This window comes from Diadema antillarum, unplaced genomic scaffold (assembly GCF_040938485.1).
Source record: "Diadema antillarum isolate AM-2024a unplaced genomic scaffold, OU_Dant_1.0 seq00001105_RagTag, whole genome shotgun sequence".
NCBI classification, from domain to species: Eukaryota; Metazoa; Echinodermata; class Echinoidea; order Diadematoida; family Diadematidae; genus Diadema; species Diadema antillarum.
The window spans coordinates 1,181,638-1,208,193 of record NW_027271921.1 but is presented as its reverse complement, the minus strand read 5'-3'; the positions used below and the strand labels follow the sequence as shown (position 1 = coordinate 1,208,193).

General features: G+C 37.6%; 1 protein-coding gene across 1 annotated transcript in view; it reads left to right on the top strand.

Moving 5' to 3' along the window:
• LOC139743751 (uncharacterized) overlaps positions 1-26,116 on the top strand; it is a 53,740-nt gene extending 27,624 nt beyond the window's left edge. The window contains exons 3-11 of the mRNA XM_071654205.1: positions 10,142-10,279; positions 10,560-10,681; positions 13,218-13,347; positions 16,079-16,114; positions 17,091-17,266; positions 19,405-19,458; positions 21,956-22,019; positions 23,837-24,112; positions 25,773-26,116. Coding sequence (XP_071510306.1) covers positions 10,142-10,279; positions 10,560-10,681; positions 13,218-13,347; positions 16,079-16,114; positions 17,091-17,266; positions 19,405-19,458; positions 21,956-22,019; positions 23,837-24,112; positions 25,773-26,116 — 1,340 coding nt within the window. The remainder of the gene's footprint in view (positions 1-10,141; positions 10,280-10,559; positions 10,682-13,217; positions 13,348-16,078; positions 16,115-17,090; positions 17,267-19,404; positions 19,459-21,955; positions 22,020-23,836; positions 24,113-25,772) is intronic.
• The last annotated feature ends 440 nt before the right edge of the window (positions 26,117-26,556 follow it).

Here is a 26,556-nt window from a genome sequence, read left to right as displayed (position 1 = left end):
TCGCACAGCCAGCACGGTTTGGTAAAGATCAAGCGCTTGAATAGACACTGTACTTCGGAGCCTCTTTTCTCAGTTCACACTTTTCCTGAGTTTGTGCTTTCTTTCCAATATTTAGATAGGTTAGGAGAGTCCATTTGATTTGAATTATACATCATTTTAAAGCTTAAAGTATGCTCTTTCAGAATATGGTCTTAACTAAAAATTCATGTCTGGCGACTTTTTGTTTGTTTTGAGGTGCAGGGTCACATTTACAGATTGTGTTTGAATGCATTCATTACGCTGAGATAGATGAACACCTGTGTTGTCAATATTATTAGTGCATAAATTCTTTTCATATACCCTGTATCTTGTGTCTTGAGCTTACAGCATATTATGCTTCATTATCTTTGCTTTCTTTGTCACAAAGTCTTTAAAGTAACATTTTTGTCCCAACATCATTTTTTCACCAATAATCGCATCACCCACATGTCCGCATTTTTCAGTTAGAAGGGTCTGTGGGAAGGTAGGCCTTGTGACGTGTTATATGTGACAAGATTTTATTATCGTTATGTAACCAGATTGCGCACCGAACACACTCTCATCATACTATACAGCCATATTCCAACTTCCTGAGCTATGACTCCACTCGATTTACTAATAACAGTCATTGACAATTGAATATAACGTTCAATTATTAATATACACGTTTTATTGTCGTGTACATTATGTATCACACGCAGGTGATAATTATGGGGTGCTTTCAACAGAATTATTGATTAATCAGTGAGTTGATTATACAACTCTCAATGAGAATATAACAGCATCACCTGTATCTGCTCAAACAAAGGTTTTAAACTGGAGGGGACATAATAGTTATATTAAGAGATGTAAAGGAGCGGCAATTACAAATAGGCAAACAAGGTACGAACCACCGTGACAGTCCAAGTAGAGTCCCAGGTCGCCTTGGTGAAATATGTTACATGCCACTCTCTAAGGGGGCCTCGATCGCGATCGTGAACTGCGGTGCGCACTGCCACCGACGAGCTCCGGGTCGAGATGCTGACGTGTACTATCTGGAATGGGCGTTCGCCGTCTGGTTGTCGTCTGGAACTCACAAAGCGTTGACACTAATGCGATGTTAATGATGCGATCCCATCTTAGAGATTCACATTCACGCTAATTTGTCGTGAGCTGGAGTTGGATAAAATTCACCCTCAGTCATTGACGGCGGGGTTGACGAATGAGAGGAGCTGCGAGTCGATCTCTGATGCAATAGCCTCAGCGTCCACATATGTGACAGGAAGGCAACTCCTCCTCCATAATAATTGTTCCAAAACTATTTAAAACGTTGCTGGAACTGAGCACCTCACCGACGTGGTGTAATATATATGAACTCCAAGAATTATAACAAAACTGCCTCAACTAGGAATGGAATTGACACTGTAAAATTGCATCTCCTTTTTGTAGTGGGCGCAGGAGAGCGATGTTCTTATGTTCATCTCCTGTGGAGGTGGAGGAGCCAGAGTGAGAGTTAGAGCTATGTCCATGGTTAATGTTGGGAAAAGGGGCTACGTGGCAAGTATTATGGGATAAGCCTACGTGTACCTTTTTACATAACCATGGTCAAAAGACTGGTCAGCAAAAATTACCTCTTTTGTTTCTTTTTGCCATCGGGAGAGCGTCCAGAGAGAGTAACATGATTATAATAACGATTGAAATAGCTCCCTCTCTCGGCCGGGGACTTATTGTCAAACTAATGGGGTATGTGCTGCTACAGGTCCATACCAGATCATTTTGTTTATAATAGTTTTGTGTGCCATCTTGATTGAAAATCTACCATGTTCATATAGTGGTCATCCACCACTATAATGAATGAATGATTGCATTTGTGTGTGTGTGCTTTCCTTTCGGAATGGAATGTAAAATTTTACAGGACCTACACTGTGATGAGGGCTGAGATTCTTAGTTGGATAATTCCACTGGTTATATTAGTCCATGGGCCAAGACCAGATTTTTGCGATTTTGGTACCACTTAAAGGGACAATCTCTGCTTATTGCATTTTGAAATGGTATGTATCTGTAGGTAATATTTTGCTATGATAGCAATTCCAGAGAAGTAGCTTAGTCTCAGTATCAGCCGTTAACCCTCATAACTCCAAATACCTTTTTTAAGCTCGGTAAACCATGGTGGGCACAATCCGCTCCCTCTATAATTTCAATATTTTCTATCAATTGCTCTGAAATGTGGCACAAATGTAAATCAAGACATACTCTACAAAATGGCACCATCAAAACCTTTCTTGGAAACCACAAAGGGGGAGCAATTTGTCAAAATACAAAGAAAACAAAGAGAATTCCATTAAATGATATCAAATTAACTAATTTTAAGACATATGTCGGCAAGTTAAGGCAAAATTGCAGCTAGTTTTTGCTGTTGATTTCTATCTAGACATATTTAGACACATTTGAACTTCATTTTAACCTTTTCGGAGCATTTACAGGTCCAAATCTTTAAAAAATAGTGTTTACCACAGAAAAAAAAATCAGGACAAAACACAAGAGGGCGCTGTAGCTTTTTCAAACATAATTGAATACTTCCTTTAAAAGTATAAAATTTTATTATTTTATGTTGTGAATACATACAATGATAAGTAACAAGAAACTAAAAAAGGATCAAAATGTGAAACGGAACTTGCTTATGTTTATTTGTTGCCATGGTAACGAAAATACTTTAACACTAATTAAACATATCTTATACAATGTATATGCGTAATAAGTTTCGGGAAACGACGTCAAATTTGGAGGTGATCAGACAAGATTTCAAACTTATAGTGAGCAAAATCTAATTATATTTTTCAGTATCAGCGGAGCACCTCCCTCTCAAAATTTTTTGCTATTTTGGAGATAATAATTCATCCACTGTCACATAAACAAATTCGAGGGCATCCCCATTCCACACACGCGACCTGTTGCATTCTTCGTGTTCTTAGAGTTGTTATTCAACTATGCGATCAACACTTTGGGGAATATTTAGGGGAAAATAGTGAAAAAAAACACACACCGGCATTTCAAAGGACACTATCAATGGCGAAGTTGTATCTGTCACCTTTTGTTAAAATTATGATTACTATATTCGTAATCAAATAATTCTGTACTACTCCAAATAATCAGAGCCACTATCATCACCAACATTTCGATATCATTTTGACATAGACACCTCAACAAACAACTCCCAAGTACCAACATGCCAATAGTGAGATATCTACATATTCAGCAAAATTAAGAGCACAACGAGAGATAGCAAAACATCCTTCTTAATACTAATAATTCTGCAAAACGGGTGAGTTAATTTACTAAATATACGAAACACTAATTCAGAGCAAATTTACTTCGACACTTAATGGAAAGGATAAAGTGACAGGAAATAGGATAGATCGTGCCATGATAATCATACCAAAAGATATACGAAAAACGAACATTAATTCTAATTCAAACAAACTAATGAGCAAACACAAAATAGGCATGCAGATGTATACTATTATTATGGGCGTTAATCGAAAAGAGAGAGTTTCGGGGCGGCTTTGTTCTTCTGTTTTGTTTTTATTGGTCACCGCCATGCAACTTCAGAAAGTCAGCAAGCCTCGATATAACTGGAGAGTATAGCAAATGTCCGCAAATGCAAATAGAGCTATGTCGACGTAGCAAATTAGTGTTTGTTGCAGAGTGTTTGTCAGAATTTTCAGAGCAATTGCATTTTGGTGGAGTTTTATAAGTCTGGAACAGGGAAGAATGATTATAACGATCCTCTCTGACACAAGGTACAAAAAAAAATCCCAGTAGATACCGAGAAACAAATAAAATTGCTAAATCGATATTACATTGCTCCTTGCCATGCGTCATGCTAGAATAACCAAGTTCCGAGAAGCACAATTAACAACCCCTATCCCCCTAAAAATGATAATTTCTTTAATTGTTGAATGGCTTACTCAATATCTGATAAGTCATTTGAAAATGTGATGTCCAAGTAAAAAAAGAAAGTCTGGTTTTGGGGTAAAAGTCTAGGAATGGGAATGGGCAAAACCCTCCAATTCCCTTGCTGTATACAACCCTTGGGGTACGACCGCGGTCATTTGCTGGTATCAAGATCTGCAAATACCTTGTTTGACGCTGTAATCTAACTAATGGAATTTACATCAGTACTCTCTTCCACTCTGTATAATCTTGTCATTTTGAACTGCCATCTTTATTGTGATTACTCCATAATTCCAATTTTCATTGTTCTTTCGAACAGGAAATTTGTTATCACTTATCTTATCAGAATAATATGTAAGCCTTGATTAAGCTATGTCTTAGATATTCATTGATACAATAGTCACTCATCCAGATGTAGCCCTTGAATTGGCTATAAAACTGTATGAAAACAACCTTGAATTGTAAGTTCTTGCTCGGCAAAAGATATGAAAATATGCACAGTGGAATGTAGCAATTTATCGTAGAAATAAATTTCCATGGGTATTTTAGCGAGAAAATGAATGGCAATGAATAATATGAAAATACCGTTTTGCGGTAACGTCTCCCATTCCATACAATTTTTCCTACATAAAGAGAGGTACATGTACCATGTAGAACAGCATTTGGATATGGCCGCGGCTGCCTTGAACGTAAACTATCACTCCACAGAGAGATACACCGTGTTCAAAACAGCGCGCTCCGTAGAGACCATGCTTTATCGTCCTGTGTATAGTCTCGGTTCAGACGCGCGGGCTGATTATTACGGCCCAGAATACATTGATTAAAGACTACATTTTTCATGACTAAGCTACTCATTTGGAATTGCTATCATAGTTTGGTACGCTTATATATCCCTAACAAACAAAACAGCACCACAAAGGTTTTGTCCCTTTTGGTGGTACCAATATCTGACCTGGCCCATGGACTATATGTACAAGATGAAATTAGCTGTCAGACAGATTTAAGCTTCCACATTCTACAGGAGCTGATTACAAGGATCCTGGCTCGGTCATAAACTTGAGTGATGAATTAGACTGTCAAGAATGGAGTTTGACTGCCAAAATAATAGCGTGTCATATTTTCTGCTGGTAGAGATCTAGACCTATACTGCAAGCGACAAGGCTGTTAACAGAGAAGAGTATACCCTGTGTATAATGCAGGTGGGTATGAGAGCCTCCTCTAAGAGGTTCTAAAAGTCTGCTTGAAAAAGCGTTCTCTTGTCTGTTCATACTGCTGGGGCTGGTTTTGCCCAAGCAGGTCCAACTGGCTCGACTGTTCGCATGGTAACTTTGTTCCCCTTAGATATACAGCACGGCCTTTTGAATTTCTTTCTTAATGGCAAATGTGATTGAGCGCAAAAGTGTGCAAGTTGTGCAGCATTTAGCAGTGGCCGTTGGTGATGGCGGCTGATTGTTTAGTTAGTTGGCAATGACCTATGACCTTCAGTTATAACTTCCAGGTCAGCAAAGAAAAGGCTTCTCAGCCCCAAAGCAATGGCAGACTCTGAAACCACCCCCTGCGGGTGATTTCAGAACCTGACCTGACCCCGGGTCCCATTTCGTAAACTTGTTATCAGCTCACAACTGCCACATTTCTATGGCAAATTTACAAATTTGCTCTCAGCCAATCAGATGCAAGGATTTCAGTATCTTATAACAACTAACATAACTTGTTTTACAAGTTCTATGAAGCAGGGCCCAGATCTCCTTTTCTGAATTCTGTCTGTTTATACATGCTGAGCTAAGAGGTTGCTCCATACAGGCTGCTAAAATGGGGTATTACTTGATATCCTGGTTGTGTCAGTGGGGCCAGCTTTCGTTGAATTGCCCAACCTTTGTATTTACAAACCAAATATAAGTACCAGGAAATATGTTTTGTACATAGAAGCAGCGCCTTCTATTTCATCTTTATGTTTACATGCTATATTTCAACATTAGGAGGGGAAGAGAGATGAGGTTCACAAAGATGAAGATGGTAGTGTGACTACACATATTAGCTTTTAAGATCACATATTCAAGTGAGGTAACAGTACCTAATGGCTCTGCATGAACTGTGTCGAAACGTATTTTGGCAGCTTCATTCATTCAGGTTGTTTCTCCATCACTGACTTATGAAAATGGATAATGATGAAAAAGAAAGGTCTTTAAAGGATAGTCATGTATATATAGAAAATCACATTTGATTTACCAAGTGAAACTTCCTTGATTCTGAAAATAGAGTTTTGATAGTATATCCTCTCCTATATTAGAAACACGGTAATGCACCAGGAGAAATACACAGCATTGTTTATTGTTTGGAATTTCGAAAGTTCTCTGTTTGTAATCATGTTTCTTATTATGATTCCAATCCTGTTTAGATCTGTGTGCTGTGCAGATGCTAAACTGAGTCTACCTGGTGATTGCAAAGAGCAATCTTACATATTTCATGAAATTATGCGCTCAACATTTTTGTCCTATTCAGCGAATGTGTGGTTATTTTAAGTGGAAGTAAATAAAGGTCTTCTATCTTTTTTCCTTTCAAGTTAGTTTTCAATGAATAGCCAAACTGTGTAGACTACTAATGCACACACAAAGACAAGCTGAACTGGATTAAAAAGCACATTAAAACTATGACTGGCCAAGTAGAAATGTGTTTAGGAGGAAGGTTTACTCTGAAAATGTACCCTGAAAATGTTGAAGTTGTGAGTCGTAAGAGGTCTTGAATCAGATCTTGTGGGTTGGGTCACTCCAAGGGGACAAACTTCTGATAAATTCCAAATATTGTGTGCAAACTAGCTTCCATTATGATGGAGCAACTATAGCTTGTTGGCAAACTCATAAAGAAATTAATGCTGATTAATATCATGATCTCCCACATGGTCAATGTTTTCTTATCATAGACAGCAGTGTTGGCATATCTGGACAAGGAAGTACATGGTTGTATCTCTGTGCAAGGAGTGACCTCATTTGACCATCTAAGCATTAGCCAATCACAGGATAAAATAATTTGAGTGCCCTCACATGAAGTGACTTTATTGCATTCCTCAAATTAGATATGATAATATATGATAGTACTACAGTGTACGGTCACAGCTATATGCCTGGATTCAAAGTGAATGTATTTTGGCTGAGAGTCAGGGATGGTTTTATATTCATTGATATTGGATTTTCAATAATTTTCATTTGCTTTAGTCAAATACTGTTAAGATCTAAGGGAACCTCTCTATTTTCTGACTGATATCTCTTTTAAAAAATGATGAAGTTCTGTCACAAGAGTTCTTTTAAACAGTCACAAATTACACAGATTTAATCTAGTTGATATATTTTTGTTAGTTTCAAAATATCTGTACTTCATCCACTGGACTCATTAATCCATATCAAGACTTTCTGCCTTGACTAAAGTGTCATTCTAACAGCAATAAAAGTGTAAAAACATCTCAAATTTTCATTTTTTCCCCAAAATACTTTGATATGCTGGTTACAACCGAATATGCACATCAGATGACAGATGAGGTGCTCATGTCATAACCTCATGTCAGTGGCATCCACTCAGCCTCACACCAATCTTTACAAAATCTCCCTGAAAATGAAACCGCAAGGAGAAACTGAAGTGTCTTATCGCATCAAATTATTTTGTCAGTGTAAATCATTAGAGTGATGATGACTGGAAGGGTGAGCAACCTTGAGCAACCTTTAACAAGGTCAAGGCTTAAGGGGCAATGATGTAAATGATAGGGTTCATGGATGGTATTAAAGGTAACAGTGTAACTTGTATGGCTACAGAGTGTCTGGAAAACTCAACAATAAGTGAACCTTCTCTTGTGGAGGCATTGACTATCTCTTGTACATATCAAAAACATATGGCAACATCTTTAGGGCATGTTTATGTTCCACTTGCAAACAATGTCACACCTATTAGATTGTTTTTCCTTTTTTTGACATGGATACACACAATGGGACAGAGCTTTGAAAGGACACACCATAAAATTATATGCTATTTAGTGAAACATTCACAGTGTATCAGTTACTTATTGCCACTGATTGGCATTTCAAGATTTACAAGGAAATATGCCGCACCTTGGACTGCGGCACAGGATGTATTGTTTATTGGTGGCCAGAAGAAAGATATGGTATATCCTGATCTGAGCTTCTCTTTAAAGCAAAAATGCCTCAGTATGGTTCTGAACCCAGTACCAGAAGGAGTCGTAATGTTTCAGCTCATAAAGTCGTCAGAGTCTGGCAGGATGGTAACAACAACAAAAAGACCAAAAAACAAAACAAAAAAAAAAACATCATATCAAACAAGCAAAAAGACAGCATATATTGAAGTATTTGCACAGTCACAGGGGGCAGAGTGGGGCAGCGTACCCACTTGTATTTGTGCTGGATTTCAAGCACCTCTCATGATTTCAGTTATCTATGTGACACAGCCTATGAGAGATGAAAGTTTATACATAGGGGAAGTGCCTGGATTACATTGAGGTCAGACCATCCTCTGTTTCAGTCGTAACACTGAGAAAGATCAACACTTCCGGTCCCATTTTCCTACAGTGTCATTGATCTCTATCACTCTCTTCTGGTGCCTACGTTGTATAAATATGGGACAGACAGATCAACATTTGATGGATAAAGATATCGTGGGTGAAAGTGATTGCATTTTGGAGCTTGATGTCAAGTGCTTTGGATGAATAGAATGACAAAATTGAAATTTGGAGAACCAATAACTGCAGAAGGTTGTAGTGTTACTATGAATACATCAAGGAATATAATAGCAGTGATGTTCCATATATTTTCAGCAGCGAATGTCCATTGCATATAATGAGTTGTCATCACAATGATGATATGATTGTTTTTTCCCTAATCTTTGTAAAGGAATGGCCACTTTTGGGTTTTTTTGAAGAAATTTATTGGCATTCTCTCTGGAACTTCTTTAGGATAACAAACTGCAGGATTTTCCCTGTAGGGGCATATCTGAGACCTCAGATCTTAGCCATAGTGCTAGAGCCACTCACACTTTCAACACTATCACATCTTCTAGGAGAGTAAAGTTCTTTCATCTCTCTCAAATTGGAAAATTAAAAATATGTATGATTTTGTGCAGAGTTATGAGTTTCAACTAATTCCATTACCAGAAAATGTTACTTCAATTCGTATGATGTACACCATATACTGTATATCCCATATATTTTGCGAGTCTAAATTTTCGCGAATCGAGACTTCCTGACGATATCACGAGTGGTTTATTCACGATCTTGGAGTCCTGTACTGAACGGAGAAATGTGTACGCATACGTCACATTCATATCAGGATCAGAGTCAATATTTTTGTGCGTTTTTAATTTCGCGAACAGCAGCTGACTCGCGAAATTCGCAAAAATAAAAACCTCACGAAATATTCGGCATATACAGTATATGCAGTAAAATGTAGATGTTCCTTTGATATTGATAAAGACAAGAGGATGATTTTTGCTGCTGCCAAATTATTCCAGGACTTGAGGATTGATGCACAGTAGAAAAAAAAAACATTGAAATAGAGCAAAGCAAATAAAAGATTTTGGGCCTTTTTGTTGTTAAAGAGAGAGGAACTAGGTACAAATGTATGTCAGCATACACCTAACCATGCAGTCTAAAGGAAATTTTGGCTCCTTATGTACATATAGCAGTTGCCCAAGTATCACTAATGGGGGGAGGGGGAAGGGTTGTTGCAGCCCCAGCATCCTAGCACTTGTCCTCCTTCTCCAGTGTAGTATATTTGTTTTATTGTAAATTGATCATATTCCAGATTCATGTTTCAGTCAAAATATCTGGATGAACTATTTATATACCAGAAATAAGGGTATTATAAATGATGTCAAAACATAGATAAGTAAATAAATGAAATTTTACCATTTTTATTCTTAAATCTGACATCATCACCTCTGATAATTTTTACCTCTGACATTCTTATCACTGACACTTGTCTCACCTGCGTAGCGGAAGCAAGATATATAGAAATAGAAATTTGAATATTGGGGAAAAGGTCAAGATGATGCTTTCTCATTTCTGTCTCTTGTCTACACCTTGATGTGGCTCCCTTTCTCTGTTTTCTGTGAATTGAATACAGAGTTGCTGAGTAAATGAACTTGTTGATGTGCAACACATCTTTCTCTTATTTCAAATAAATGTTTCCTTTAGCCTGTGCATCCGGCAGGACTGTACCCATTCGTAGCGCCCCGGGAAGTCCGGTCAATGTTACTGTTCGGTCTGACTCTGAGGCCGGCCCTGATAGCCTGACCTATCTCAACATTGCCTCTCAGTGGTACACCTCAGAGGGTAAGTCGGCTGTCGAAAATGAGCTCCTTGCTGATACTCAATGCGTATTAAAAATAATTTATTGAAAATTAAGTAGCATTCCAAATCATTCAAAACACTTTGATTCCAAAGCTTCCATAGTATTTTGTAGATGTTATTGAGTTGTTTACTACTCTTCTCATTTGATCTTGCTATGTAATACTGTAGTCAGATAAAGCAGAAAGTGGGGTTTGACTTTTTTGGGGGGATGTTCCCATGGCTTTGATAATCCAGTGATTGTTGTCTACTCTCTGTCCAATAGTCCGCATCAGCAAGTTGACCGGCTTCGAGGTGAGAGTGATATGTGCGAGTTCAGGCTGTTTGTCAGGCGAGTTTTGCTTCACCATGCATTTCAACCGATCCCTGACAGCGGCAGATGCAGGGGTGAGTATGTGGCTATACATGTAGCCTGTTATGATGCATGGAAACCATCATCCCAAAATTGTGCTAAAGTGCAAAGACATAAAACTGGAGAAATAGTTGGATTTCTAAATCACAGCTAGCGATGGTGTGATAAATGGTTTACAGTCACTTGGTCTAGTACCACTAGGTCTAATTCCCAGATTATTCGTCAAATCATCAATACCGTTATTTAAAACCTATTTGGTCTATCAATTTAGTTTAATGACCAATTAATGTGGTCTTATAACTACTTGGGCTTATAACAACATTGACATATTGTCAATTTGTGAGATGACCAATGGATTAATTTCCACCTCTTCCCCCGAAGACACAGATTTAGTAAAAATAGACCAGTTGGATAGTAGAGGAAATGGACATGGCCTAATTGGTAGGCCTACTTAGATGAGTGGTGATTAGGCAAAATGGTTATTAGGTGATCTACCCATATTTGTAGGCAAAGTAGGATTGGACTATGTGGGTTATAAAAAACCAACCACGGATTAACCAGATTGGGATTAAACCAAATGGCAGTTTACCTGATGAACTGTACAGTCACATTTTCCAGCTCACCAGGACTCAAAGCTGGTTTAGTGACTTTATAGTCTGTTTTATGCATGCATACACTTTACAAGTATCTTCCTTTCTGACAGCCAGCTGCTCCTTTCCTTGACCCCACCTCTCTTCCTCCATCATCATCTCCTCCTAATTCTCTTTCTCAGTGACGTTACCCTCATAGTTTATTAATGTTCGCCAAGGAGGTTATGTTATTGCCTTGGTTGGTTGGTTGGTTGGTTGTTTGGTTGGTTTGTCTGTGTGCACAATAACTCAAAAAGTTGTGAAGAGATTTGGATGAAACTTACAGGAAAAGTTGATAATGACACAAGGAACAGATATTTAAATTTTGGTAGTGATCCGGGTATTTTTTAAAGGAATTTTTAAAGGGATTTTTGATGTTTTGGCAGGCAGGGTCAGTGAACTTGAGAGTTCAAGCTGCTCTGCTCATAAACAAAAGGCTTCTATATTGGGAAACTGGGTGATTTTCAGCATGCATATATGAGTGGAAATCACTGATCTCTTTGGAAGAACAAGATCAGTGGTGGAAATGAGCTGCTTGGTGGAGGTCTGTGCCCTCAGAGTACCTAAGTTTCTAGTATTTATAGCGAGACTCTTTTCTGGCTTCTGCTATCTGGTAGACTGGAGGGAGGGAGAGGGGTGTTGGGAAGAAGAATGAATGTGTGAGAGATTCAGTTATAACACGATGTATTAAATTCATAACTATTACCATGGGTTTTTTACTGGTACTCTGTCAATGTAGTATAAAACTATGTACTGTAGTTTTGATATCATTTTCTTTTATGTATGGCACTGGATTGTAAATTTCTGTATTTTCATACAGACACGAATTATTCTTGAGTCTTCAGTTCAGTGATCTCATGACCCCAAATTTCCAACATCTGTTTAAACGTTGCCGTAGGCAACATCTTTGTCTTATTTCCCTTTGCACTCATCTGACAAGTTTCCTTTGGCTAGGTGCCTTCAGGCAGGCTGCCAGGTTTACATATTTCTGTTTAAAGCCTTTCCTTAACACCCTTAAGATTTGGTATTTCAAAGTTTTGCTCTCATTTCCCATCAGCGCAAAAGATTAGATTTACCTTTAAATAACATGTGTTGGAAAAGACTGGATACTGCATAACTGAAGTCCAGTCTTTTCACAGTGTAGTCACTGACAATGGTGTTTGTATGCCCCCATCTTGTCATACTTTTGTTTGTCTATATTTTTTTCTTCACTAGCTTGCCATGGTGCAAATTATTCCCACTCCTTTCGTATTGTGATTCATGTGGGTCAAAAAAAAATAGATGCAGGAATTGGAAATGAATGTAAGAGTTTTTATTAGTCAAGAATAGATGGGCATATAAACAATGAATCATTTAAAAACATTTTTTTCACACATTCTCTCTTTAAGAAGTATGACCCAAACACTGCCAAAGCTTTCCTGGACATGCTGTCAGACATGGCATACCAACACTGGTCCCTGGGGCAAAGATTCGGAAGTTAAAGTTGGCATCAATGCCAATACCTGTTAGCTTCCTGCAGCGTCTGTCCCACTGTCATGAACCTGACTATACATCCATATGAAACTGTGGCAGCTGAGTCTCAATGCAGATACATCATATTTTGCTGGCCTAGAGTATGATTATTTCATGTTGCAAACCAGCAAAGACCATCTATGACTCAGGATCACTTACTGTAGGCACAAAAACATGTAGAAATCATATTGTCAAAACTTATACATCCATATGTGATATGACTTGATCTAATGGATACACCTTCAAGTGGAAGTGTCTTATCACTGGCTCCTTCTTTATCACAAAGGCAACACTTTTAAGAACAAGAAACAATGTTGATTTTTCATGCCACGTTAGATCTGTGTGAAAGTTTACTTTATGTCAATGCAGTCATAATAATTCTCTTGTTTTGTTTTGTTTGTTTGTTTTTTCATTGTCTCCTGATGATCAGAGCAAATTTTCGGTGAGCTGTCTCTTTGGCAACTTCTCCGTGCCTAGCATGCAGTATTCGATTCTAGCTCGAAGTTTACCGCACAACATAAAGGATACAAACAGGGTTGAGAGCAAAATCACTTTGCCAAGTAAGTAAGCTTGCCATGTAACTTTGAGGTACTGGTATTAACAGTGAGAAGAAAATGATACATTAACATACAAATAATGCACATTACACAAAATATGTTAGTAAGCAAATAATCAACGTTGGTGAAGGTGATGGGACAAACTATCACTTCCGAGGCGATCTGGATGTAGTTATCTTTCCGAAGCGCAGCTGAGGAAAGATAGCGTACACATTCAGATCGCCGAGGAAGTGATAGTTTGTCTCATTGCCTGAAACTAAAAGTTGATTATTTGCTTTATATTCCACATCTTGGGTCCTAGAAATTCCCATTCTTTGCCACATCTGAAACCGTTTTAGCTGTCTTTAGGTATCATTAGGGCTTAGGCTACGTGTGCGCGTAGATGACAAAACAATGAAGTTGCTGCGCGCACCGCGCGGCACCGAAGTGAAAGTGCGTTGCACTGTGTACTATCAAGTGACCTAGGTCACCTGATAGTCCACAGTGCAACGCACTTTTATTTCGCGCGTACTCATCTTGCGTTATGACTGTGTGGACTGTGTGGAGATCAGCGAAACAAAAGGGACTATCAACATAGGAGTATAACGAACTTTTCTTCTCAGGTGATGTGATGGGCAAAACTACGCTTCATCATGTGATCAGCTCTGGACCAATCCTATTGCAACATTCTTAGTATGTGGAATATAATAAGAATTAATCACTGCTTAAAAGTTAATTGGATAATTGTACTAATGGCCGGCAAAGTACTAATACGCATGATTTGTTCTATGAAAAGGTGATATGATCAAATCCCCCAGCAGTCATTTTCACAAGATTCCCAGGCCATTGCCAAGCTCCAAGTTAACTGAAGTACATGTACAAAACAAATTTTGTTTGTGATGCACAGGCAATGCAGCTGAGCACAGATGAATTTGCTAGTATCGCCCTGTTGAAAAGTAAATTTGGCAAAAATTTGGCAAATCAGGCAAAATTAAAGGCTGTTCACATGACACTTCTTAGCCAATCATTTGATAGGAATCCGTATTACCACGTTGCAATGATGTTGTTACATGTAAATGCAAAGTACAGGTATTGAAATGTAACTGATCGTCCATATATATGCAACCTTAAACATTGTCATAACACCTGTATGTGCAGTGTCATTGGTTGAACTATTAGAGGAATAGTCATAGCAGTTGTGGAGGCATTTTATTTTTATTAGTACTAGTATTAATATTATCACAATGATAAAGATAATAAATAATTATTACCCTTACTGTTACTATATCTTCTTACTATTAAAGTTTGCCAAATTTTTGTGAACTTTTCATGGATTTATAGTTGTATTATTAGGACACTCTAACTTTGAGGTTGTTCAGGAAAAATTTGAATTTCTAAGTGTTGACCTGCTGAATGATGAAGATAGCAAGAAACAAGGAACCAAAAGCATCTGTTTCAGAAAGAAAGAGAGTAATTACACTACAACAAACAGGTAAAATAAGCAATAGACAATTTTTACAGATATTAAACATAGGTAAAAGATTTATGACTACCACCTGAGCTAGGAAGGAATTGCCTATCTTTCAGACAGGAAACGGAAGGCCAAGCAAAAGGCTTGTTGCTGCTTTTGATAAGATCAATTTGTGGTGGGAGTACTGTGTAGCTGCATTGTATGTCCTTAAATTCAAGTGGTTTAATGGCTGATAGAGTCCTTGGTAATTGTGTATGAATTCAATTCTGCACCACCATGTACACTGTACAGTATGTCCCCCAAAAAATTACAACGGGGCCCTCCGCAATGATATCTTTAAAAATAGTGAATCAATCTAAGTACAAATTCAGGGTATGAAACTTTAACTCATTGCCCATATCTTACAGAAAACCCCATTCGATTTGCTTCAGTGGTCAAAGAGAAATATGGAATTTTGTAGAGGATGTTGGGAATCTCTTCTGTCCAAATTCTGTCTATTATTCACACACAAGAGCATTGAATTGCTAAAATTGGAAGAAGCAGACTCATGACATGCTTTACATCAATCCACATTTCTCTGTGACCACTTAACCAAATTGAATGGGGTTTTCTGCAAAATAGAGCTAAGATGTTATATTTTAAGACCCTGAAGTAGCACTTAGACATGTTGATCATATTAGGTGTATCAATTCGAAAATCTGGTTGTAATTTTTGGGGCGACTTACTGCAGTATGTTCCCCAAAAAATTACAATCAGATTTTCACATTGATAATGCCCAATATGATTACATTTTTTTAATGCTACTTCAAGGTCTTAAAATATAACATTTTAGCTCTATTTTGCAGAAATCCCCATTCAATTTGGTTAAGCGGTCACAGAGAAATGTGGATTGTTGTAAAGCATGTCATGAATCGGATTCTTCTGAGTTTAGCATTTCGATGATTTTGTGTGTGAATGATAGACAGAACTTGGACAGAAGAGACTCCCAACATCCTCTACAAAATTTGGTATTTCTCTTTGACCACTGAAGCAAATCGAGTGGGGTTTTCTGTAAGATGTGGGCAATGAGTTATAGTTTCATACCCTGAATTTGTATTTAGATTGATTCACTATTTTTAAAGATATCATTGCGGAGGGCCCCGTTGTAATTTTTTTGGGGACATACTGTATATTCACCTCCATATTGTCCCTTCTACTAATCCAGATGTCAAAGTCAGTGCTTATACTCTCTCTCTCTCTCTCTCTCTCTCTCTTTCTCTCTCATGTTTCTATTCCCTCTTGTAGGTTGTACTGAAAAGGAAACAGTTGCACTTTGTCGTGGTGAGTTGACAGTAGCGTAGGTGCAAGAAGTGCAATGCCATGCCACTTTCAAGTTTGCTGTGGGAAATGAGTAAAGTTTAAACAAACAACTTGGCAGAAGTTTTAATTCAGATTCAGATTCAGATTTATTCAACACTTTCAGTAAAAAACAAACAAACAGGAGAATACAGAAAATTGACAACAACAGTTGACAAAATTGACAACAACATTTAACAAAATTCAGACGTGAAATGAAAACTTTATAACAGTCTTGCAATGTTTCATGTGATCTTATGAGTGAGTGATAACACACTAGTTGCAACCACATCTATGCACATGAAATGAGAAGTTATAGTCACACAAGTTTCCTATTAACCCACAACAATTCTTCAACCCTCTTTTTTCATTCAAATCTCACAAGTTTCAGATCTATATTGGTGCTTTCCTTATAAAGGGAAAGTAAAGATGGAAGACTTGCAGAATTGCGTCTTATGGGCAAACGTTCATAAGCTGTGTGTTTTCCCATCCATTGAAAACTACACCTTTCAGGGTTAATGATTCAGTAGGGAATGGTACACTTGTAAAATAAATAATGGCATGGAACTGTAGATAGAATGACTAGGTATACATACCAATGGTGGATCCAAGGGGGGGGGGGGGGCACCGGGCATGCGCCCCCTTATTATTTTTTTGTTAAAACAAAAGAAATAAAAAGAAAAAAATTGGGAGGGGGGAGAGTACACCACCCCTTTAATTTTGTAAAGGCACCTCCCCTTTATGGAAGTCCTGGATCCGCCCCTGCATACAACGTGACATAATGATATGCTGGTTTTATATGTCATCAGTTTCTGTGTGGTTGTGTGTGTGTGTGTGTGTGTGTGTGTGTGTGTGTGTTTGTGTGAAATTCTGGTATGCACAGAAAATGCTGTTTTGAAGGTCCTGAATACATGTAGTTAGGATGTGACTTTATATATTATCATTATCCTATAATCTACAGTGTCCATGGAACACTGGATGCCAACAAGACGGCCCATGGTCTCCCTGACAGGAACACGAACAGTGGCCGTGGCAATGTGGCCCAAAGAGGGCGTTAGCTACCTTGCCGTGCAGTACAAGGTGTACCTCCAGAATAATCACACACGTGATCTAATGGGCCCTGAGTACACCAACAATGTGAGTGTGGCAAGGTTCAAATGTTTCAACTACCCCAAAACTCTTCTGCAGGAATAAAATAGAATATGTGGACAGGGATATCAATTCACCCATGAAAATGATGAGAGTGATGGAATGAATTCATGCAATTAAATACTGTAAAAATGGAAATTTTTCATGGAATGGCAATTTTTGGCACATGTGGCAAAACATGTACATGTAGCTAGCACAAAAATTAAAAGATCTGAATTTTTTTTGCTAGTTAAATGACTGTTTAATGAGACACAGAATATTGCACAGTGTGGAAATTTGCACAAATTCCAGCCTCCAGTGTGCCATCACAAGAATAAGAAAGTTGATATCTTGGAGTTATTAAATGAATTTTGAAATACTCTCACCTATGGCATCATAAACAGCATTAAAAATCAATGGCATCAAAGTTTGTACTTTTACAGTGATAGGGAAGAAAATAGTTAAATGACTCTTTAATTGGGCACATGATATTGGACAGAGTGGAAATTTGCACAAATTCCTCCCTCCACCATGCCATCACAAGAATATAAAAGAAAGTGTATATTTTGGAGATATTCAATCAATTTTTAAATTACTCTCACCTATGGCATCATAAACAGCATGAAAAATCGATGGCATCAAAGTTTGTACTTTTACAGTGATAGGGAAGAAAATAGTTAAATGACTATTAAATTGGGCACATGATATTGGACAGCGTGGAAATTTGCACAGATTCCACCCTCCACTGTGCCATCACAAGCATATTAAATAAAATTTATATTTTGGAGATATTCAATGAATTTTTAAATTACTCTCACCTATGGCATCATAAACAGCATGAAAAATCGATGGCATCAAAGTTTGTACTTTTACAGTGATAGGGAAGAAAATAGTTAAATGACTATTAAATTGGGCACATGATATTGGACAGCGTGGAAATTTGCAGAGATTCCACCCTCCACTGTGCCATCACAAGCATATTAAATAAAGTTTATATTTTGGAGATATTCAATGAATTTTTAAATTACTCTCACCTTTGGCATCATAAACAGCATGAAAAATCGATGGCATCAAAGTTTGTACTTTTACAGTGATAGGGAAGAAAATATTTAAATGGCTATTAAATTGGGCACATGATATTGGACAGCGTGGAAATTTGCACAGATTCCACACTCCACTGTGCCATCACAAGCATATTAAATAAAGTGTATATTTTGGAGATATTCAATGAATTTTTAAATTACTCTCACCTATGGCATCATAAACAGCATGAAAAATCGATGGCATCAAAGTTTGTACTTTTACAGTGATAGGGAAGAAAATAGTTAAATGACTATTAAATTGGGCATATGATATTGGACAGCGTGGAAATTTGCACAGATTCCACCCTCCACTGTGCCATCACAAGCATATTAAATAAAGTGTATATTTTGGAGATATTCAATGAATTTTTAAATTACTCTCACCTATGGCATCATAAACAACATGAAAACTTGATGGCATCAAAGTTTGTACTTTTACAGCGATAGGGAAGAAAATATGTTCTTTAAAGGAGAATAAACCCCAAATATATATATATATATATATGGTAGACTGAGTGAATGCACTGACGGAAAGCACAAAAATCAAACAGTCCATTCAAATTGTATGAATTTTTGCTGTGATCACTGGATGAGAAGACTACAAGAATACATTATGTCAGTGCAGGACAAGGATATAAAGAAAGTATAAATAAGAATTTAACATATTTTCTGTTTATTTTCAAGCAAAATGAAAGAGAATTTAACTGACCCTCTGCCAGAAAGGCTGGAGAGGGGGATAACAATAATAATAGCAACTGTTCTGTGTGGTAATTCATGAACACATGTACTGTAATTATGTCACAGATATGTGTGAAATGAAAATTGTAGAAACTAGCAATAGTGAGTATCATGTATGCATATGAATGTTTGATTTCATTGCTAAAAAAAAAAAATTGTAAATGATGCCATTTCCACAAAATTTTCTTATGTCTTCTACTAATATTGCTGCAGTCACTCAGTCACCATGCATATCTGAGTTTCATTCCCCTTTAAATTAAGATGATAATGGAGATATGTGCCTGTCATGCAACATCTTATCACAACATGATCTTTACTTCATTTCAGACTCATACTGTGGCGAAATTCTATGATGTTCCTGATGGCACTTACTTTGCTTTGGTAATTCACACTGTTCATTTGATTGGATGTACTTTCTTTTAATTTAAGGGGATTTTAGTGTAGATTCAAAACTAGAAATGTCGCCATGGTGACTGGTATGTCTCCGCCATAATGCATGATTCTCCCAATAGGTCTAGAGTATGTCTTGACAATGTGAGATGACAGTTTCACATTATTGACAAAACAAAAAATAATAGAATTACATGTTTGTCACAGATTTGTAGAGTGTACTTTCTTTGAACTCGGTTTCATTTTGATGGGTGGCTACATTGTTTAGGAGAGCAGGTCAAAATATGAGGAAAATTGTGACATGTGAACATGTTCCCTTGACCTTTGACCCCATTGCCAAAATCTTTCCCTCCAGAATCATTGTGCGGCAATGCATGTACATACATAATTTTATGAAGTGTATGCTACCTATTAGATGATCTCCAAGGTTTGGTGAAAAAAAAGTTTATTTCTAGCATTAAATAGTAGAATTTTAGCATTTTAACCTGACCCTTGACCCCTTAATCCAAAAAGTCCCGAGAGAATCACTGTCAGGTAGTACATACATGTGTACTATTAAGTTTTATGAAGATCTTATACAACGTACCTTGAGCCATTTCTGAGATATGGAAAAAAAAAGTGAAATTTTAGCAATTTCACTTGACCTTTGACACCATGGCCCAAAACTTTCCCTTGTGAATCTTTGTCAGGTAATACATGTATTTGTGTTCTGTAAAGTTTCAAGAAAATACCTTCAGGCATTGCATAGATATGAGATACAGGTATATCAGGTAATATACAGTATGCACATATATCCACCAGTCTTTATCAGGTAATGCTTGTATACACTATACACTAAGTTTGAAGAAAATGCCTTCAGGCATTGAATAGGGGGAAAAAGTAAAATGTTGAGAATTTTACCTGACCTTTGACCTTAAGCACGTGCAACCAAAAGTTGATAGGCACAACTTTGCTCGTAAATACATGTACATACATGTATGCCAAGTTAATTCATTAGGATACTGTAGTTTTTATAAGCACTATGATTTAATGTTAAAGATATCCAAATGAAACTTGTCATAATTTTATATGTGTATAAAGTGGATGAGGCTGCAACTATCAACTTGTAGGTGTATGCACTTGAGGTCAAAGGTGAGAGGTCAAGGTCAAATTTTACAATTTCACTAATTCCCCTCCCCCCCCCCCCATGTCTGTACAATGCCAAAGGGTATTGTCATGAAACTTGAATAGCATGTATTACCAGGTACATTATAAAGGCTCTCTAGAAAACTGTTTATAGGCCATTGGGTCAAAAGTCATGGGGTCAAAGGTCAAGTAAAAAAACTAAAATTGCATGTTTTTTCATACATGTATCTCAGAAATGGCTCAAGGTATCTTCATGAAACTTAGTAGATGTAGGAACTGTGTTGCATGTATTGCTTGGCAATGATTCTCTTCTAAAGTTTTGGGTTACAAGGTCCAAAGGTCAAGAGTCAAAGGTCAGGTTAAAATAATAAAATTACACTTGTTACTGGTTAAATTACAATATTTTTTTTTCCATTAGCTTAATGTACCTTACAAATGACCCAATGTATATGCTGAATTGAACTTGGTATACAAGCATTACTGCACAATGATTTGGGAGGAAAAGATTGGGGTCATGGGATCAAAGATCAACAGAAAGTGATAAAATTTCACCAACTATTTTTGTCCTTTGAAAATGGCTCAAAGTATTGTCTTTGAGAATTTGTGTATCACCAGATGCTTACTATTTACCAGTCATGTGTAGCAATTGTCTCACATAAGCAAGATGTTGTGTAGACCTACCCTGTATTAGGAAAAATACTGTGCTATAGTGTATGTTGTAGGCATACATGTATCATTTGCCATAGCAACATTTCTAGTTTGTTTTTCACATGTGTCTATGGAGAAATATATGCAGGTACAGTGTATGAGACCTTTGCATCTGTCCATACAACTATACTTGTGAAAAAAAAAAAATTTGTCTATCCAACTTAAGAAATTCTGGGAAAGTTTCTTGATAACTGGCCCTGGTATGCTGATTGAGAAAGAGATGGGCTGATTAGTATTTTGGCATTTTTTTAAAATCATTTCTTCTCAGTTGTTGCAATGTCCAAATTAAACCATTATATTGTCATTCTTTTGTTGTTCTGTCACATATCATCCCCAACCAGTACTACTTCACTTTTGAATGTCTATTCTCATGAGGTTATAAATTGCACTGAATATATCCTCTTGGATTTTAAATCTTGGGCACAGCATGTGCTGCTTCCCCTCCCCCATTTTTTTTTCATAATTATAGACTTTATTCGTAGGACACTTGCAAGATTCTTATTGAGGCTGCAGTTGTTCATGAGGGTGAGAATATTCCTGACAATGTGTTTCTTTGTCTTCTTCTTTTTCACACATTCACATACACTGTATTACACACTCATACACTCACAACACACACACACACACACACATACACACACACACACATGGACAGATGAAGGTCAGCGAATGTGACGATTGCATGTTATTTAAGTCGTCGAATACGATCCAGATACCAGGTGAGATAACCTTCATTTAACCTGAGATATTAAGGGACAAGTTCACCTTCAATACATGTGGATTGAGTGAATGCAACAATATCAGCAGAACACATCAGTGAAAGTTTAGGGAAAATCGGACAATCCGTTCAAAAGTTATGAATTTTTAAAGTATCTGCACAGTTACTGCTGGATGAGAAGACTACTACAGTGTATGATGTCATATAAGTATAACGACGTAAAGAAAATAAAAAGAGAATTTCACAAAAATTTACTTTTTGAAAAATGTGTACATTTCCTCAACTTGTCACGGATGTATGTTAAGGGTTATATTATTCCCCTTGCCTTCTAAAAGAGGGAAGTCAAAAGACCTTTTATCAAGCGAGGAAAGTGAAAATATGTTGAATTTTCTTTATATCGTTGTACTCATGTGACATCACAAGCTAAAGTAGTCTTCTCATCCAGCCTTCAGTGAGCAGAAACTTCAAAATTTCATAACTTTTGAACGGATTGTCTGATTTTCCTCAAACTTTCACTGATCTGTTTTATTGATATTGCTGCATTCACTCAACCCACATGTCTGTGAAGGTGAACTTGTCCTTTAACCCCAGGGATCAATTTGACTCCTGATTTGAATTTGAATTGGTCTGAATTTGATTATATCGCCAAATTTTCTGCCTGTGGATGAATTGGTGACATGTTTTATGGCAAATGACAAGAGGCCAAATGAAACTGGTTTCACAAACTTCTCACTGTGTGTTGAAGAAGGAAAAGAAGAAGGAGAAGAAGAAGAAGAAAAAAAAGAAAAAGAAGAAAAAGAAGAAGAAGGAAAAAAAGAAGAAGAAGAAGAAGCATGATATTGGAAGGTCCAGGCAAAAACCTGCAATCATTGCGGTCTTCCATGAATGTATTCAAATTTAATGATTTTGCTTATATCTAGAACCAGATAATGACCATTTATTTCACTTAGAATTCTGTTTAATGCATTAGTGGTTGCTATGCTAGGTAAGCCTCCAGGAAGCTTTCCTTTAGTCAGGAACAGCTGTTTCATAAAGGTATATTGAAAATTGTGCCATATGTGTTTAAAAGGTGCATTAAGACACCTCCTGATTCTCCCCAGTCAAAAAGCTTTATATGGTGGATCCTGTTATAAAATGAAGACCTCGGGACCGGCAGTTTTTCTTTCGTTATATCAAAATTTCGATATAACCAAACAAATAAACAATAGAGTGGATAACGTTGCGGCCTGAATTATTACTTCACTGTAGCCAGAATTTCGTTATAACCGTGTTCGTTATAACAGGAGTGCACTGTATAAAAGATATACCTTATGGGACACTAACAATGATTGATAAAACTACAGATACAGCCCTAAGCCACGTTTCTTTGGTTTCAAAGTCTTGGTGGGTTAATATCTGACCCGGACTGCTCAACAGATAGGATGCTTGTACTTGAGGTGTCCTCATCCTATATCCATCTGTTATTGCATCCTTTTCCAGAAATTTCCCAGCAAAAAACAAAAAATAAAAACAAACATACGTATAAACAAACAACAATCCTCGCAGTGTTAGCTGTTTTCTTGCTTATCAGATAAGAATTTATTCTGACACATGTTCGGTTTACCATGTGAAAATCTCAGAAAGGAACACCGTATCAGAAAATGCTTGTACATTATGCCATGTTTTCATGTAGTATTAGCTTCCTAGCAATGTCACATTTACATTCATTTTACAAACAATTCTTAACTTTCTTGCATGAAGTTGAAAAAAGAAGAAGCTATATATATAGTACCAGTGGATATGTCTCAACTCTCTTCTTCTTTTGCTTTTTATCCCCAGCTCTTGAGCCAACTCTCCTGGTACCTACAACTCACACCTCACAAACACCTCGAAGGGACATTAGCAAGAAGGATCCTCCAGCATCTGGGTCTGTTCTCATTCTGTACGTGGTTGGCGGATGCCTCGGAGGGATTTTTTTAGTCCTGGTAGTCTCAATCATGGCCTGCAGTAGTAAATTTCATACTACATGCTGTAGCAGTGTGCAAGGCAAGAGTAAAACCGCAGCGATCGATCCTTCAACCAGATCAATCATCCAGAGCAACAACGGGCGCTATGGTAAGTGGCAGACTGGTGCGGATGGCTGCATCGGCGCATCAAGTTCTTAATCTAATGTCAATCTTCACATGTTTTTCGGTATTACAAAGACACTCAAAGAGAAGATTGAGTATGTGGGCGAGAATTCGCAATAATAAAGGCTCAAGTGGGATGTTGTGGTCATTCATTGTCCGGTATCCATTAACCCGTTGAGGACGGTTTGATATTGCTACAACACGCATTTCCCATAGACGCTTGCCCGAGTATACTCGGGACTCGTCCTCAACGGGTTAAACTGGAGAAATTTACACTGGATTTTTCATTAAAATAAAAATTGAATGTGAGGATCATATCAATTACAATTTCATCATCAATTCTTCTGGAGTGATTGGTTAATCGCTTTGTATATTCTTTTTATGCCTCTGCCAATGAAGTGGCCGGAGGCATTATGTTTTCAGGTCGTCCGTCCGTCCGTCCGTACGTCCGTCCGTCCATACGTCCGTCCGTACGTCCGTCCGTCCCGTTTTGTTTCTGTCGATATCTCAAGAACCGTGTGGTGGTTTTATATCAAACTTGGTATGAGGGTATATCCTGGGGGGATAATACTTTGTTTGGATTTAAGGGTCACAGGGTCAAAGGTCACAGGTTATTTTGTGAAAAAAAAAGGTTAAAAATTCATGTTTTTCTCCATATCTCGCAAATGGTTCAAGGTATCTTCATGGAACTCAGTATATATGCTTGTTCCAATGGGCAGTGATTATCTAGGGAAGTTGGGGGTCATGGTTCAAAGGTCAGGGGGTCAAAGGTCAAGGTCAACTCCTCAAAATATCACTACTTTCCTTATATTTATGCAATGCCTGAATGTTTTTGGTTTTTTTTTTAACTTGATGTATGCATGTATTACCCAATATATATTCTGTGGGAAGTTTCTTGCCAAAAGGTCAAAGGTCAAGTGAAAGTGCTGAATTGCACTTTTTCCTCCATATTTCAAAAGTAACTCAAGGTATCATCATGAAACTTACATATTTATGCATGTTCTACCTAACAGTGGTTCTCTTTGGAACTGTGAGGTCAAAGGTCAAAGGCCAGGTTTAGATAATGTTATTTTCCCATTTGATACTGAAATTATACTTTTTCTCAATACCTTGAAAATTACTCAATGCATAAACTTATAAAAGGGTCAAAAGTCAAGTAAAAATCATCAGTTCCCCAAATACCTGCACTCTGACATTTTAATCATTCATCCAATTGAACCTAGTTCTAGGAAAGTGAACATTCAGCACATTTGTGGCAAACCTGTCATTTTAATATTTTGCCAATTGTGTGAAACTGTCATCACACATTGTCAAGACATTGTACTATAGACCTATTAGGAGAACCATGCATTATGGCGGAGGCATATCAGTCGCCGTAGTGATATATCTAGTTTTTTTATGATTGCTGATAGTATAGTATATACAGTGTAAGTATACATATATATATTTATATGTATTTTGTCAGTTTAAGCCTTGTGTTTCCATGCTTAAATTGTCTTCATGGTCATCTTTGACAATAACATTTTAGAAGAACCATAACTTGCTGATTGTGACTGCCACCATTCAGCAAGCATCAAAAACTGTGCACACAACTATTATAGTTACTTGTTCATGTCCAATTTTTTCCCATTTCGTGTGTGTTACAGAGCGAACAAGCGACACGGATACTATTTATAGGCATTCCAACGGTCACTATGACTACTATCTGGACTCGGCAATGGACAACCCATCCATGATCCCCCATACAGTACATGAAGACTGGAAGCAAACTAACGGGCATCTGCTCCGAGAGAGCAATCGCTACGCTGAGATGATCGGCCAGGGCAAGGGAGACAGCATCAGTACCACGGTTCTGGATATCCAGTCCACCGTCACAGTACCATCCTCCGTCCAGATAGACTCGGGTTTTAGGTCCTACTCGGACATTGCGGAAGAGGATGGAGAAAGGGTGCTGTCATTAGCCCTTACCGACGTTGGTGAAAGTGTATAGCGCATTCGCTGGGGACCATCACAAGCATCCGAGTAGAACCGAAGACGCTGTGATGCTGTCCCATTTGTGCAGTTGAGTGGCTTTTATCAAGCACCAATCTTTCAAATGGAGGTCCTGGCCGAGTTTGATTCCTTCCAAGCGCTTGACGTCGTTGGAGAAAGATGTATTTACCCAAGATGTCCCCCTCCTCCCAGGTGTATTGATGGGTAGAGCTGGGTAAATTAGCAGGGCCCTCTGGAAAAACAGTGTTTACATTGAAGAGGCTGGCCTGGGAAAATAAGACCATATTATCAAAAAGCTGTGAGTTTTGTGAGAGAAGTGATAACTGCTCTTCTGATGCATCATCGTGTTTGTTGGTCCTGTTTCTTGATAAGGCGTGGTCTGATGATACTGGTGTGAAAAGGACTTGGGACTGGATGATATACCAGGGTAAGGAACCT